This window comes from Danio rerio, chromosome 6 (genome assembly GCF_052040795.2).
Source record: "Danio rerio strain M-AB ecotype USA chromosome 6, GRCz13ab, whole genome shotgun sequence".
Taxonomy (NCBI): domain Eukaryota; kingdom Metazoa; phylum Chordata; class Actinopteri; order Cypriniformes; family Danionidae; genus Danio; species Danio rerio.
In genome coordinates this window covers 3,864,464-3,880,287 of record NC_141026.1, presented here as the reverse complement: position 1 = coordinate 3,880,287, position 15,824 = coordinate 3,864,464, and the positions used below count along the sequence as shown (strand labels likewise).

The 15,824-nt window shown below is 38.4% G+C and overlaps 1 protein-coding gene across 26 annotated transcripts in view; it reads right to left on the bottom strand.

Annotated features, from left to right (window-relative positions):
* The window catches only part of ptprfa (protein tyrosine phosphatase receptor type Fa), a 566,130-nt gene that overhangs the window by 31,859 nt on the left and 518,447 nt on the right, over window positions 1–15,824 (bottom strand). For 15 of the 26 annotated variants that reach the window (XM_087254894.1, XM_087254901.1, XM_087254892.1 and 12 more), the window contains 3 exons: window positions 12,328–12,440; window positions 6,809–6,841; window positions 6,187–6,284 (listed from right to left, as the gene is read on the bottom strand). In XM_087254894.1, the coding sequence (XP_087111020.1) occupies window positions 6,187–6,284; window positions 6,809–6,841; window positions 12,328–12,440 (244 nt within the window). The remainder of the gene's footprint in view (window positions 1–6,186; window positions 6,285–6,808; window positions 6,842–12,327; window positions 12,441–15,824) is intronic. The other 11 variants (XM_087254905.1, XM_087254917.1, XM_087254906.2 and 8 more) reach the window with 1 other exon arrangement.

The window sequence follows — 15,824 nt, the reverse complement described above, 5'->3', positions numbered from 1 at the left end:
GCCAGGACGCAAACCAGCAACCTTCTTGCTGTGAGTCGAATGTGCTAACCACCGAGTCACCATTTCATAATGATGCTCAATTCATTCTAATAACAATGACTTTTCTTTTCTAAATTTATATGAGATGAAGAGAAGCCAAAGGCCGATATACTGTCTAACAGAAGGATTATGAAGAACAATCATAGAATAGACTGCACCACATCACAGCTTACGAGTTGTATTGTGATTTGATTTTGTGCGTTTGTCTGTGCAGGTTTGTTTACGTGTTGTGATGAGGAACGTATTGATCGCTGGCGAAGGCTGCAATAATGCAAATAAACAATTCAAAGCCGTGTGTATTTTCTGAGTTTCTCGCTATAACACCGTGCGCAAACCTGACACAATGAAATTCCCAATGAGCAATCTGGCTGTCCTCAGTCAAGGGCACAATGCAACACACACTCACAGCTAATCAGAAGAGTGTTTGTGACACGATCTGTCTGCTTGTGTGCACCGCACCCGGCTCAGCTAGAACAGTTTGCAAACATACCCATTAATCTGTGAAAAATATTATTTCTGAACGTTCCATTCAGAGGACATTTAGAAATCTCCTATTTTAGAAATGAACCAGTTTTTGAAAGGCTGCAAAAAAAGTGTGTTTTCCCCTCCTGGTTATACGAATATTAAAGGGATAGAGCACACACAAAAAAAACAAAAGTTGTGTTCTCAGTTATGGTAAATAGGTACGTTTTCATTTCGGGTGAACAATTGCTTTACAAGAACATTGTGTTTTGTAAAGACTGTATTTTTAGAATATTATTTCTGCTTTCTGAACATTCTGAAATAGTATTTTTAAAAAGGATACAACTGGGATAGTTGGCGGTTCATTCCACTGTGGCAACTCCTGATAAATAAGGGACTAAGCCAAAGGAAAATCAATGAATGATACTTTCTGAGATTAAAAGTGCAGGGCTCTATTTTAAAGGCTCACGAAACACCAAAACACATGTGTTGAGCTGTTGACAGTCGTATATGTGTCCCACACTGCTAAAAACACTATTAGGACACCTATATTTCACTAAAAAGTGTAAATTGGTTGTTTTTGCGTTATTTCAAGCAAATTCGTACTTCCAGTTTGAAACGAATTTTTGAAGCTTCGTCACGGTCATGACATAATAGCGTGTATTCCAGCGTGCAGACTGGATGTCTGTGCCAGAGTGTGTCTTATTACGTCTTACAGTGTGACGCATTAATGCATGAGTGAGGCTTGGTTCAAACCAATCAGCGCGCTCTATTGTGCAACTTCATTAATATTCATTACTGTCAGAGTGTAGATGGCAGAGACGCCACGTTGTATTGGCAAAACAAGCGTAAAGTGTTGCTTTAATAGTTTGCTGCAGTTAAGTTTCGTTTTCATTTTCTCTCTGTGAGAGCGCAGCTGGAGTCACGTGTGGATTAACAGTGTACGCGACGCTCGACAACAATAACTTACGTGTCTAAGGAGGAACATTGTTTACCTGAGAGCTGTTCTCATCTGCAAACAAAAAAAAGATCTGGATTCGCTTTAGTCTCCTCTAAATAAAGACGCGGCTCTAGTTGCTGTGGATTGTCCTGTCTCTACAGATTGGGTAAGTGAGCGACCAGTGCTCTTTGTTTATTCAGTTTGTATTTTATTCGTATCAAACAAACTATTGCACCGAATGCAAACAAGTTAGCACTAACAGTTACAACCAAACTATAACCTCGTGTTGGATTTTGTGACCGGAATAACACACGCGGCTTTCTGACACTACCTGCCGTGTGCATCTAAGTTTCCTGGAAATGCAGAGTTTTTTTTTCTCTCATTCGCCGTGCGGTATCAAACATTGCATGAAAAATACACGCTTAGAGCAGCTTCTCGAATCAAATATCACGTTTGTCGTGAGGGACATGAATGAATTACCTGAGTGCATTTACTGCAGAACTGCAGTTAAAGTCCAACATTTAATAATTTGGCAAATAATTCGACCACAGATGTCCATGTAAACACAGTCACTTTGTCCCCTGTGTGTGTATTTTAACTCTGAAACTCAGCGCGCCCAAATAGACACTCCCACACCAAGCCTCTTTTCTTCCTCCGACAATCCCCCCTAAACAGAGCTGGACACGCCCACTTTTCTGACTTTTTCCAAAGTAGAGGTGTGAAAACACCCTGCTGAAACGAGGGGGTTTCATGGCCCTTTAATGATCTAGGCGCAAAGTCTGAAGCGTAAACGCATTAAAGGTATGTCTGAATACACTTTTGCGATTTTAAGGACGGACAAATACGGTTTGCACCATGGCGCATGGTATAACAGGGTTGTGCTTATTCTCTTAATAAGTTTTGGGTGTGTGTTGAACAATGTGCATTAAACCAATCAGAGTCTCATCTCACATTCAATTTAAGAGTCAGTTACGTCACGCCATGGTTCCACCTCATGTGGAACTCTGAATCTGTGTCTCGTTTCAAAGGCTGCTACAGTCCACCAGAGGTCGCTACCATCCACCAGAGGTCGCTTTTAATCTATTAAAACCCTACACTTTTAGACAGTAAACGTAATACGTGCACAATTCCCTTCCCATTAGTCTGTCTTTATCTGTTTATCCTCTTAGCTTCTTCCGTATTGCAGTTTAATGTGAGTGATTTGCCGTTTGATTAGATCACTGTTGCTCCCTCAGTATTTGATGTCTTTATTAAGCTCTTGATTGTTTAAGTACTCAGAAGAGTTGCTCACCATACAATAACAAGTCAAGCAGGAAGAAGAGACCCGCCCAAACACACACACACACACAGAAACACACACACACACACACACACACACACACACACACACACACACACACACACACACACACACACACACACACACACACACGCTCTTCAGGATTAGCTGTCTAATAAAGCAGGTGACTCTCACACTCACTACACTCCTAATAGAGTCGTTTCCCAGCTTTAATTTCAAGCTCTGGCGATCTGGGCACTGCCTGAGATGCTGACGTGAATGTGTGTGTGTGTGTGTGCCTGTAAGCTGTAGTGTTGAGTAGATGTAGTTTTTTTTCTGTCATTTCAGCACATTTGAATAATGCACGGCAGTATTTGCTGAACAAGGGATGTTCACATTCGTATAATCTTTCCGAGATTGTGAAGTGGACGCATTCAGCTGTTTGTCTGTGATGGAGTGGTCAGAGCATCAGGCCTTTCCTGACACTCTGATTCACTCTGCACACACACACATACAGACACACACATACAGACACACACACACACACACACACACACACACACACACACACACACACACACACACACACACACACACACACACACACACACACACACACACACACACACACACACACACACACACACACACACACACACACACACACACAAGATCTGGCTCTAAAGTAGCAGTTCAATTGTATTGTCTTGGCTTTAGTTTAGAGCAGTGGTTCTCAAACTGTGGTACGTGTACACTAGTGGTACGCAAGCTTCCTTCTAGTAGTACGCGGAGGAATTAAACATGTCATATGCTACATATATTTTAAAAATGATCAAAAATGATTTATACATCATTGTGATGACATATAGCCTATGTTTATGAGGTCCAAGCAACATCCCCAGGTTTTGATGTATTGGCTACTATATGTTAATACTTTACATTTAAGTACAGCAGGTTTTATTTTACTTTTTAAGAACAGTAATCTACCATTTTTTACTTTTAAAAGCACATTTTAATTTTAAATATTTTGACATTTTTAGTTTTTTTGCTTGTTCGTTTGACCTATAAGCACAGTACAGTGTTAACGTTTAGACTTTTTATAATAGTGACAATAGTAAATATTCTTAAAAATAGAAATTAATTTGCCATGTTTTTGAACTGTGCAGAGTTGTAGTTACTTTACCGGGCCTACTACGCTCCTGTATTTCAATACTGCTCATTATGGTGGTACTTGGAGAGATAATTTTTTTTTGAGGTGGTACTTGATGAAAAAGGTTTGAGAACCGCTGGTTTAGAGAACTTTGGGGAACATCAATCTGGTCATGACATGTAATTTGTGTATCTCTTTGCATAAAACGACATTTACTATTATCTATTAACTACTATTCCTAATATTCTGGCATTGCAACAGTAAATTCCAGCCCAGGCTCATTGTAAATATGTGCCTCAGTCTACATTTTTCAAATACGTTGATCCGGGTACATTTCATTGCACGTTTCAGATGACAAATCCACTAGAGGGCGCTGTGTACATTTTTGCAAATCTGAAATATGCTACTTAGGACAGATTTTGTCAGATAGACCTTCTTTTGGCGAACCACTGACCTGAACCCATCCCTAAACCCAACTAATAGTGTTTTCAGAAGCAAACTTAAGAGAAATGTGCACTGCAAGCACCTAGCTTTACCTTGATTTTACATTGAATTTATATCTTATGTGGAAGAGTGATTCGATGAATTATGCTAAGCTAAGCTACAAGTGTTTCCGCCAGACTCTGAGATAGGTAGAATGAATTTAAAAAATGGTAAAATTAATCAAATAAGCCAATTGTTTTAAGCGAAGTGATACAGAAAAATGTAAATACAGAAGAGTAAAGCTTTAAATGGAAACTATTTTTTAAAGCTTTTTTTTTTGAGCGAGTGCTTCACCAGGTTAAAAGTAAAAAACTCTCAAATGTGTAAAGTTGTTTGGTGGTATTTATTTGGTGTTGTACTAAGGACTGCACAAAAAATGAATTATTATTCATTAATCATATGTTCAATAAGATATCATGAGGAAAAGTAACAAAAGTTGTTGGTGTTATGTTGCACCAAAGCAGTCATTTTACCAAGAAACTGTGGTCAAATGTATGTTTAAGTAAGTTTTTTTTTTTGTAGTTTCAATGAGCCTGTTTTTAAATTAAATTGCTAAATTCCATAATAATTACTATTATAAAATAAGTAAAGTCATGGTACGGCAGTAAAGTTTCTTGATCAGTATATACCAGAATGAGAGTAAAGTTCTTAGCCATATTGGCCAAGAAAACAGCAACTTTTCATTTTCCATTGGTCTTAGTACACTGTTTGCATTAAATAGAAAAAACATTAAAACTCTTTTTTCAAACTTTTGAACGAGATGCTAATGGTCTAATCCGATTCAATAATTTATGCTAAGCTAAGCTAAAAGTGATCCTGTCTTGGAACTCGGCTGAATGGATTCAAAAATAGTGAAATTCACCTTTTTAACACTAGGTAACTTTTTTAAAACAGAAGGACAGAATAAGAATATATTTCCTATTCATATCAGCCTAGAAAGTAGCAAGTTTTCATTTTCCATTGATCTTAGTACACTATATTTGCTGTAAATTAAAAAAAAATATCAAAACTCTTTTTTGAAATGTTTGAGTGAGATGCTAATGGTCTAATCTAATTCAATGATTTATGCTAAGCTAAGCTAAAAGTAATCCCGCCAAACCTGGAGATACGCTGAATGGATTCAAAAATGATCAAATTCATCAAATGAGCCTATTTTTTTTTAAAAAAAGTGAAGTGATCCTTTAACAGAAGGACAGCTCGGCAGAAGGTTTAGATGGACTCAGATGTGACTCTGGCTGGTCTTAGTACACAATATAAATACAGAATAGTCAACCTTTAAATAGAAAAATTATCAAAACTTTTTTTTTTTTGAGCGAGATGCTAATGGTCTAATCCGATTCAATGATTTTTGCTAAGCTAAGCTAAAAGTGATCCCGCCAGACTTGGAACTTGCTGAAGGGATTTAAATATAGAGTAATTCATCTCTTTAACTCTCGGCTAGGGGACATTTTTTGAAAATAGCAACTCTCCATTATCCGTTGGTTTTAGTGCACTATGTTTTTTTTTTTCAGAAGGACAGCTTAAGGTTTAGATGGACTCTCTGATGTGACTCTGGCTGGTCTTAGTACGCAATGTAAATACAGAAAAGTCAAGCTTTAAATAGAAAACTGATTGAAACTCCTGTTTTTAAGGTTTTTTTTGCGAGATGCTAATGGTCTAATCCGATTCAATGATTTATGCTAAGCTAAGCTAAAAGTGTTCCAACCAGACCTGGAACTTGGCTGAAGGGATTAAAAAATAGTGAAATTCATCTCCTTAACTCTAGGGGACAGAAGGACAGCTCAGCAGAAGGTTTAGACTTCGGATTGTCTAACGTGACTCTGGCTGGTTTACCTCATACTCCTGCGAGAAGCGGAGGCTGTCGTTGGCTCTCAGCCGCTCGATGTGGTCAGCCAAAGCACACACAGACACTGGAGGGTGTTCCCGCATTCCTGCAGACAAAAACAGAGCATGAACTGATAGCAGAGATTTCTATTGGCTTGCTTTGTTTTGCTTGGCTGAACTGTGGGGACCAAACACACTTTCCAGTTTTTAGGAAGATGGACATACATGAAAACAACCCAAATAATGAGAGTAGTTTGCGCAAAAAGCTTGTAGCACCATGCTTTGTGCTAAGAGTAGCTGTGGTGATGTAAGCAGTGAACGGACATGCTCATTAGCTGATACATATGAACCGCTTCCGAAAGGTGGCATAAGCTGCCCTGTACAGTCAAAATGGCATGTAAATGACATCAGCAAGGGACTACAACCTGAGCGCACATTAAAAAACACTTATTGCTTTCCCTCCCATCCCGTGTTTGAGACGGACGGACGGCCTGTGGAGAAGGACGTGAGACATGGTGAAGCTTTAACTGACAGCAGCCAGAGTGGTGGAGGGGGCGTGGCTTTGGTTCTTGATGGACAGGTGGGAGGAGCATAGAGATGGAGGAAGTGAAACGCAAGAGCAAAAACTAACTTGAAGTGCTGGGACAGTTGAAGGCACTGGAACCTGCAGAAAGAAGATGAGCAGCGACTGTGAGAAATATACTGTATGTCACTTACACAAGAGAGAGGAGTGATGTGTAAAGAGCAAAAGAGAAAAGCCCATGAAGAGCACTTGAAATAGTTTACCTGATAATATGTAACATGACGTAATTAGTTTGGTGCATTATAAAATAGTTAGTTAAATTACTGGTTATTCCCATGCAATTAGATTAAACTAGCGAAATTATATAGTTGAAGCCCTCCTTATTTATAGTCCCCCATCTACAGTTTTTCCCAAATTGTTTTTAACACGTTTCTAAACATAATAGTTTCAATAACTCATTTCTAATAACTGATTTCTTTTATCTTTGCCTTTATGACAGCACATAATATTTTTTGAATTATTTTAAAATATACTAGTGTTCAGCTTAAAGTGACATTTTAAGGTTTAACTAGGTTAATTAGACAAGTTAGAGTAATTAGGCAAGTCCTTGTATAACGATGGTTTGTGTTGTAGACTATCAAAAACAAACATTGCTTAAGGGGACTAATAATATTGAATAAAAAAAAAATAAATAAAAACTGCTTTTTATTCTGGCCGAAATAAAACAAATAAGACTTTCTCCAAAAGAAAAACTATTTCAAATCAATGCATACTACAGAGAAATGAATGGGATTCATAGTGCAGCACACTCTGTGTCCGGTGTGAAAGCTGCTTCAAACTGCACAGTGACTAAAGCTGGAGAGAAGTCAAGTATAGCCATTTTTTTTCAGCTCACATGTTTGTCCGAAACCCAAAATTGTCCTTTTTGCACAATAATTTAAGATAGCCGAATATTCAGTACATTGATCATTCTTTTTTTCAAAATTTTGATGAATCTAAAATTCATTTAACAGCATTTATTTAAAATAAAACACTTTAATAATATTCCAAATGTCTTTACTGCATTTTTAAAAAGTGTATTGCAATTTTGCAAAAGGAAAGTAAAACTACTAAACTGCAATTTCAAATTAATATTCTGTAAATGTGTAATATGAAAATGTTTTGTAACAATTTATGTAATTTTGTAAGACTTTTTAAAATTTAATTTAATAAATTTAATAATAAAAAACAAGCCAACACAATAACCACATTAAATTGACAGTAAACAAGTGAAGAGGCGGTGCTGCCATGACAGCACAGTAGCACTATTGCAAGCAACACGTATATTACATAGAAATGAATGGGATTCATAGGGCAGCACTTTCACTGTCCGGTGTGAAAGCTGCTTCACACTGCACAGTGATTAAAGCTGGAGAGAAGTCAAGCACAGCCTTTTTTAAGGCTAATATATTTGTCCGAAAATTTACAATAATTAAATATTCAGTTCATTTAAAATATTACCAATTTCAAACATTTTAATGAATTAAACATTAAAAAATAATGCATTAAAAATAAGCGTTTATTTTAAATAAAACACTTTAATACCATTCCAAATGTCTTGACTGCACTTTTAAACAGTTTACTACAATTTTTCAGAATAATAGTAAAGCTACGTAACTGCAATTTCAAATCAATGTTCTCAGAATGCGTAATATGAAAATGTTTTGTAACAATTAATGTAATTTTGTAAGACTTTTAAAATTGTATTTAATAACTTTAATAATAAAAAAACACAAACCAATACAATAAACACATTAAATTGACAGTAAACAAGTGGAGAGGAGTCATTTTACCAGTATTGGCATAACAGCACAGTAGCATTATTACAAGCAACACGTATACTAAATAGAAACGAATGGGATTCATAGCGCAGCACTTTCCGTGTCCGGTGTGAAAGCTGCTTCACACTTCACAGTGATTAAAGCTGGAGAAAAGTCAAGTATAGCCTTTTTTCAGCTCATATATTTGTCCAATACCAAAACATTTTTTTAAATATCTTTCGATAGCCAAACATTCAGTGCATTTATAAGATTGTAATTTTTTCAACATTTTTATGAATTAAACATTTAAAAAAACAGCATTTATTTAAAAAAAACACTTTAATAACATTCCAAAAGTCTCGACTCCACTTTTGAACAGTTTATTGCAACTTTGCAAAATAAAAGTAAAGCTCTCGATTCAGAAATCCAGGTCTTTGTAGACTTTAGCATGTCAACATAACAGGATTTTTAAATGGCATCTTTTGTAACACATTCATTCATTAATTTTCCTCCAGCTTAGTCCCGTTATTAATCAGGGCTCGCCACAGTGTAATAAAGCACCAACTTATCCAGCATATGTTTTAAACAGCGGATTCCCTTCCAGCTGCAACCCAGCACTGGGAAACACCCATACACACTTATTCACACACATACACTACGGCCAATTCTGTTTATTCAATTCACCTATAGCGCATTTGTTTGGACTCTGGGGAAACCGGTGCACCCAGAGGATACCCACGCCACCATGGGGAGAATATGCAAACTTCAACTGACCCAGCCGGGACTCAAACCAGTGACCTTCTTGATATGAGGCGAAAGTGCTAATCTTTGAGCCATTGTGTTGCCTTGTGTATCATCTTATTTACTGTTAAAAATCCAAAGTAGGAATTGAGTTCAAGTCAAGGATGTCTTTTCGAACGCTTTCCCTCAAACATCAAACACACACCTACAGCACACACACACACGGTACTGTAGCTGTGATGTAAGCCATTTTCCATATCCAAACTGTGAAACAAAGAGTCAGAACTTTCAGAAGTAAATAAACAACAGCACTAGACCTCGGTTTCCTTATCTGAAGATTCGCAAGCAAGGAAAATCGGTTTTCATGGCAGAGAATTTGACAGGAATATTTGGCCATGAGAAAGATGGCGCATCAGCCGAGTGTGTGCTCGCAACCCCACAATCTGACATAAGAACATGAGTCACTTTGCCAGTGAAGCAAAAGCAGATTCTTATTGAAGTCAGCAAAACGTTTGAGAATTCGCAAATTTCCCCTGAGACAGACAGAGAAAGAGAGAGAGTGAAACAGAAAAAGACAGAGGGAGAAGAAGAAAAATATGGATGAGAAAGATTTTCTTCTGTGAATCATCTGGTTTAATTCTAAAGCTCAGTCTGAAGTGTATGATTTGATGTGAGTGTGTGTGTGTGTGTGTGTGTGTCCTTCACCTGACAGTGCGGCTCTGTGAATAATGCTTTGTCTTCACACTGAAACTCCAGCTGAACCTCAGATCCATAAATCCAGTCTCTCTCTTTCTGAGGTCTACATCCAAACAACCTCGATCTCATGCATTTTGTAAAGAGTTCCCAAGTTCTAGCGAGCATTTTCAAGCATCACAGATATTTGTGTTACAAAAGGTGATGTGCAGTATCCTGATGATGCTTTCAAACCGCGTCCTGAGCCAGAATCACACGCATCTTCAAAGCAGCTGAGAATGTGTATCAGACGGCTGGAGAGAAATGTCCATTACAGCTCAGAAAAGAAACAATCTCGGACTATTTCATCACAGGTTTTGTCAGAGCTGTGTTTGCTTGTGCCTAATGGAACAGTTTTGAACTATAGGCAAACATAAAACCGCTACAATATGAAAACATGTTTGTGATTTGCACATTTGGCAAAAGAAACAAATAATAAAGTTGTAAGTTAGAAAAATAGGCAAATGTTTAGCTAATAGCGAATCTTTTTACAGTAATTAACTGCTAAATGTACGGCTAATAAAATCATTATTTAATAATAAATAAAAATACAATTATTATATACAAAACCACAAAGGGTCTGTCTATCTATCTATCTATCTATCTATCTATCTATCTATCTATCTATCTATCTATCTATCTATCTATCTATCTATCTATCTATCTATCTATCTATCTATCTATCTATCTATCTATCTACCCACCCTACCACCCACGAAGCCATCCATCCATCGCCATCCATCCATCCATCCATCCATCCATATAGTTATCTATCCATCTAGTTATCCATCCATTTAGTAATCCATCCATCCATCCATCCATCCATCCATCCATCCATCCACCCACCCACCCATCCATCTGCTTGCCCGTCCGTCCATCCATCCATCCATCCATCCATCCATCCATCCATCCATCCATCCATCCATCCATCCAACCATCCATCCAGCCAGCCATCCATCCATCCATCCATCCATCCATCCATCCATCCATCCATCATCCATACACCCACCCACCAAGCCATCCATCCGCCCGCCTGCCTACATCCATCCATCCATCCATCCATCCATCCATCCATCCATCCATCCATACACCCAACCACCCAACCACCCGGCCGTCCATTCATCCATCCATCCATCCATCCATCCATCCATCCATCCATCCATCCATCTAGTTATCTATCCATCTAGTTATCCATCCATTTAATCCATCCATCCATCCATCCATCCATCCACACACCCACCAAGCCATCCATCCGCCTGCCTGTCCATCCATCCATCCATCCATCCATCCATCCTAGTTATCCATTCATTTAGTAATCCATCCATCCATCCATCCATCCATCCATCCACCCACCAAGCCATCCAACCACCCACCAAGCCATCCATCCATCCATCCACCCACCAAGCCATCCAACCACCCACCAAGTCATCCATCCATCCATCCATCCATCCATCCACCCGCCCATCCGTCCGTCCATCCATCCGTCCGTCCGTCCGTCCGTCCATCCGTCCGTCCGTCCGTCCGTCCGTCCGTCCGTCCGTCCGTCTGTCTGTCTGTCTGTCTATCTATCTATCTATCTATCTATCTATCTATCTATCTATCTATCTATCTATCTATCTATCTATCTATCTAGATTTCCATCCATTTGACCATTCATCCATCTAACTGACCATTCATCTATCTAGTGTTCCATCCATCCATCCATTCATCCACCCACCCCTCCATATATACATCCACTCATCCCTCTAGTACTCCATCCATCCATCTGATCGATATACATCTGATCTATATATCTATTCCTTTTTAATTATCCATTATAAGTTTAGTTAACATTTTATAAGTAAAATAACTTTACATTTTGATTGATTTCACTTCAGAAAATGCTTATTTTATTTTATTATTATTATTTTTTGGCATTTTGGTTAGATTCATATGGTTTGGTATAATAACAATGTATCATTTAATGAAATTTAGTTGTAAAGTTGGGAAATATACATTAATATGACAACGTAAAATAGGAAACACTGTCACTGTTTTGTTTTGCTTTTATAAAATGAATTTCTGGCAACCATTTGTTCAACATTGATTGTAGTAGACCATTTTAAGGGATGTCAACAGTATTAAACGTTCTAACATACTATATAGATAGATTTTTAACTGCGATAGCTTCCAAAAATCCAAAAATGTCCACATATTGATAAATAATGTTATGACAGATACATATAAAGACAGCTAGTCTTTGCCTGAACCAGATCATACTGTACTGTACCAAACTGTACCGTACTGCTTAGTATAAAAAAGGCATAACACATAAGCTCAGTATCCAACAGAAGTCTGCAGGTCTTATTGTTGTACCTTGTGTCTGGTAGTTGAGCCTCCTCATCTCCACTGGATCTGACGAATGAGCCAGCAGGTGATCTTTAACTCCAGCTGAGTGCTCATCTTTAGCTGAGGGAGACGTGCGCTTCCTGTGCAAACAGGAAAGGACATTAGGCATGAGCGTATACACACGGTTAGTCTCATTTCACCAAGTAAGTCATGTTCCTGTGTGAACATCTATGTTGATCCTGGATCAATATCCTAATCAGCCAATTGCAGTTAATGTTAAGTTTACAGGTTTAGCGTTATGTGCTTCTACAGGATTAGTTACTGTACTGTACTGTAAAAAAGACAGTAAGCCTTAGAAGCAACAAGTTGACTTCACTTTAAAAAGGTCAGCAAACCAATTGGCCTAACTTTTATAATTATGCACATATGCAGTTGTTTACTTAATAATTTTAAAGTAATTAAGTAAATTAAGAAAAGTCAACTAATCACTTTTTACAGTGTACATCATGTTATCTATTTATCCCCTCAGATTTTGGGAATGATTTACAGTTAGGACAGCCTTCTGCATATTTTGCTCACTCTTATTTGACCCAGCTGATTTAGCAACCCAAGCTCATTATGAAAACGTAGCCCTGCGGACGTTTCTGGAGACCGCGATTGACGTGGCTGGAGGTACGTATGGCCGCATTTAATTTTTTCAAGTGACCGCTGCGGGGTGGTGTGACACCGATCGTCTTCGTGCTAGCCGGCTGGGCTGACGGGTCGCCTCCTCCGTGTGGAGGGCTTTCTGTCACAACCAGTTTGTCCGGTTAGCTCGTTGTGTTACGTCGGCGGAGCGGAGGCTCGGAGGAGGAGGAGGAGTAGCCGGCAGCATTCGAGTCGGGTTCGAGTCCAGGGAAGAGCGGTTCCAGAAATTAGGTAAGACAAAAAACAGAATCCAAAAAATAAAGAGAGCGAGTTTTTAACACGTCAAAATCGGATGAGGGCTTTTCTTTTTCTGCACGGCTTTCGTAAATCGTCGCTTGGGTTTAAAGAAGAAGGAGGAGGAGGTCGGCCAGGTCACCCAATTGGCCGGCCGCCCAGTCAATTGTTCAGTCATTCAGCCAGTCGGTCAGTCGGACAGACGGTCTCTCGACAAAGGCCTTCGGCAGCTTTTTACGTGAAAACAGCGCGCTTGCAAATTCGCTAAAACAAAAACTGCACAAATACGTACCTCTCGGGACGTATTTCGCGGTCTCCAGAAATGTCCGCGGGGCTACGTTTCCAGAATGAGCCCGGGTTGTGATTTAGATAGCTCGTTAGAAGAGATTCATGTGTTCTGATTGACACATTCCCTACGCAGTCAGCATTCTTCCCTATTGCCTACTCCTTCATTGTCCTTAACACAAAAAATATTTTCTACATTTGTTGCAAAAAATGTATACAGGTTGAATTTAAACAACTGCATTAAATTTAGCAATGTTCGACTTAATTTGTTTGTTCAAATTCAGCCCAAATAAATTTTTTACAACCACTTAACCTAAAATCATTTAGTAAATCCAAGGAATCATCTTTGAATGTTTTTTTTTTTTTCTTCAGTGTACCGGACCACTAGAGACCTTTATTTCACTTTACTTTGTTCACAGATTTTATCAACAATGTCTAACTAAAGAAGTGTGAAGAGTGACATACAGTAAAATACCTCTGTAAATAAATACAATATACATCAACATATCACACACTACAGTCCATTAGAATGTAACATATATGTTCCCTTCAAACTGAAATCATGGTTGATCATCCTGTGGAGTCCATTTTGCAGGGCACTTGATGAATTAGAACTAATGTCTGACATGAAAAAAGTATATATAGGAAGTATGCAGAATGTGTGTGTTGGAGGGAATTGGATGATATTTTTGAACAGGAATGATGTTCAAGGGTCAACATAGATGTTAATCCAGGATCCATTCCCGAACGGCAAAATCCCACCCACCTGAACACACACATATACACAGACACATTGGTATTTGTGGTTTACAGGGACTCTCCATAGGTATTATGTATTTTATACAGTAAAAAGCAAACTTATTATGCCACTTTTTATAAAACTTTAAAATAAGTTTCTTATTTCCCTAGAGTCCGCAGTGAAGTTTCAGCTCCAAATACCCCACAAATCATGTTTTATAACTCTCTGAAACTGACCCTTTTAGGCTTTGATCCTAATTGTGGAGTTTTGGTGACTGTCGCTTTAAATTCAAATGAGACAGTGCTCTTTTCAAAAGAGGGCGGAGCTACCAATGCATGTGTGTCAGCGTTGTGACAGATTTAAAAACAAGACTAAAATTCTATGCTAATGAGTGAGAGACGGTCACCAGTGGGCGGGGCTTTCCCCCCCCTGATGACAAGTACAAAGGGAGACAAAATTCCATTACATGAATAAGTTGGATTATGATTTCGTATTTTGCATAAGATATATGCTGAAGTATCTTATAAAAAAGCTTCAGATCATAGAAATTTGAACAGTAAAGGTTATTGTTATTGGATTAGGCTCACAGTGATTTGTTTTGCTTTACACAATCTGATGTATTTTAAGACCTCATATCCTAAAGGCTGCTTTAAGTGCTTTCTGAAGTTCAAAGTTTGGACACTTGTTTCCTTAAGACCTTCTGATTATTAATGGAAATGGAAAAGCAATAAAACAGTGTCGCATTTATCTCATAATAATCCATATCATGAAGTTTTTATGACGAAAAGAGGAAAAAAAAATATTAGTTTAGTCCTGCTTCTAGTCTAAATGTCTACAAATTCTTAAAGGAGACCTATTATGCCTCTGTATACAAGATGTAAAATACATCTCTGATGTCCTTAGAGTCTGTAGTGAAGTTTCAACTTAAAATACCACACAGATAATGTTTTATAACACTCTAAAACTGACCCTTTTAGGCTTTGAGCCTAATTATGCCTGTTTGCTTTAAATTCAAATGAGATTGTGCTCTTTTTAAAAGAGGGCGGAGCTACAAATGTCTGTGTCAGCATAGTGGCAGATTTAAAAACAAGACTAATGGCCCGTTTCCACTGAGTGGTACGGTACGGTACGGTTCGGTTTGGTACGCTTTTATGGCCGTTCCCAAAAGGTGGAGCTACATGCGCAACTGAACGCTGTTGGTTTACAGAGATACGTCATTCGTAGACGCAACAAGCCAGAATGTAAACAAAGGACCCTTCATGTTTGAAATACACAGCGAGAAATTACAGCTGAATTATATATACATGCAGCCATGGTCGATCCTGCAAACAAACCCTGTCGTCGTCATAATAAACAGCCACAAAGCCATGGAGAAGAGGGGATTTACCCTGTGCCGCGTTCTTTTTTACGAGCCAGCTGCCCGAGTGGTTTCGCTTTCTTCCTTGTGCTCGCCGCACGTCTCTATCTAAAATAACAAACTTCTTGAGCTGATGATAATAACATGCACTTGATTATTGACAAGCTTTTGGAAACCCGATCCTGTAAGAAGCTGACAAACGAGAGTGACACATTCAGAAAG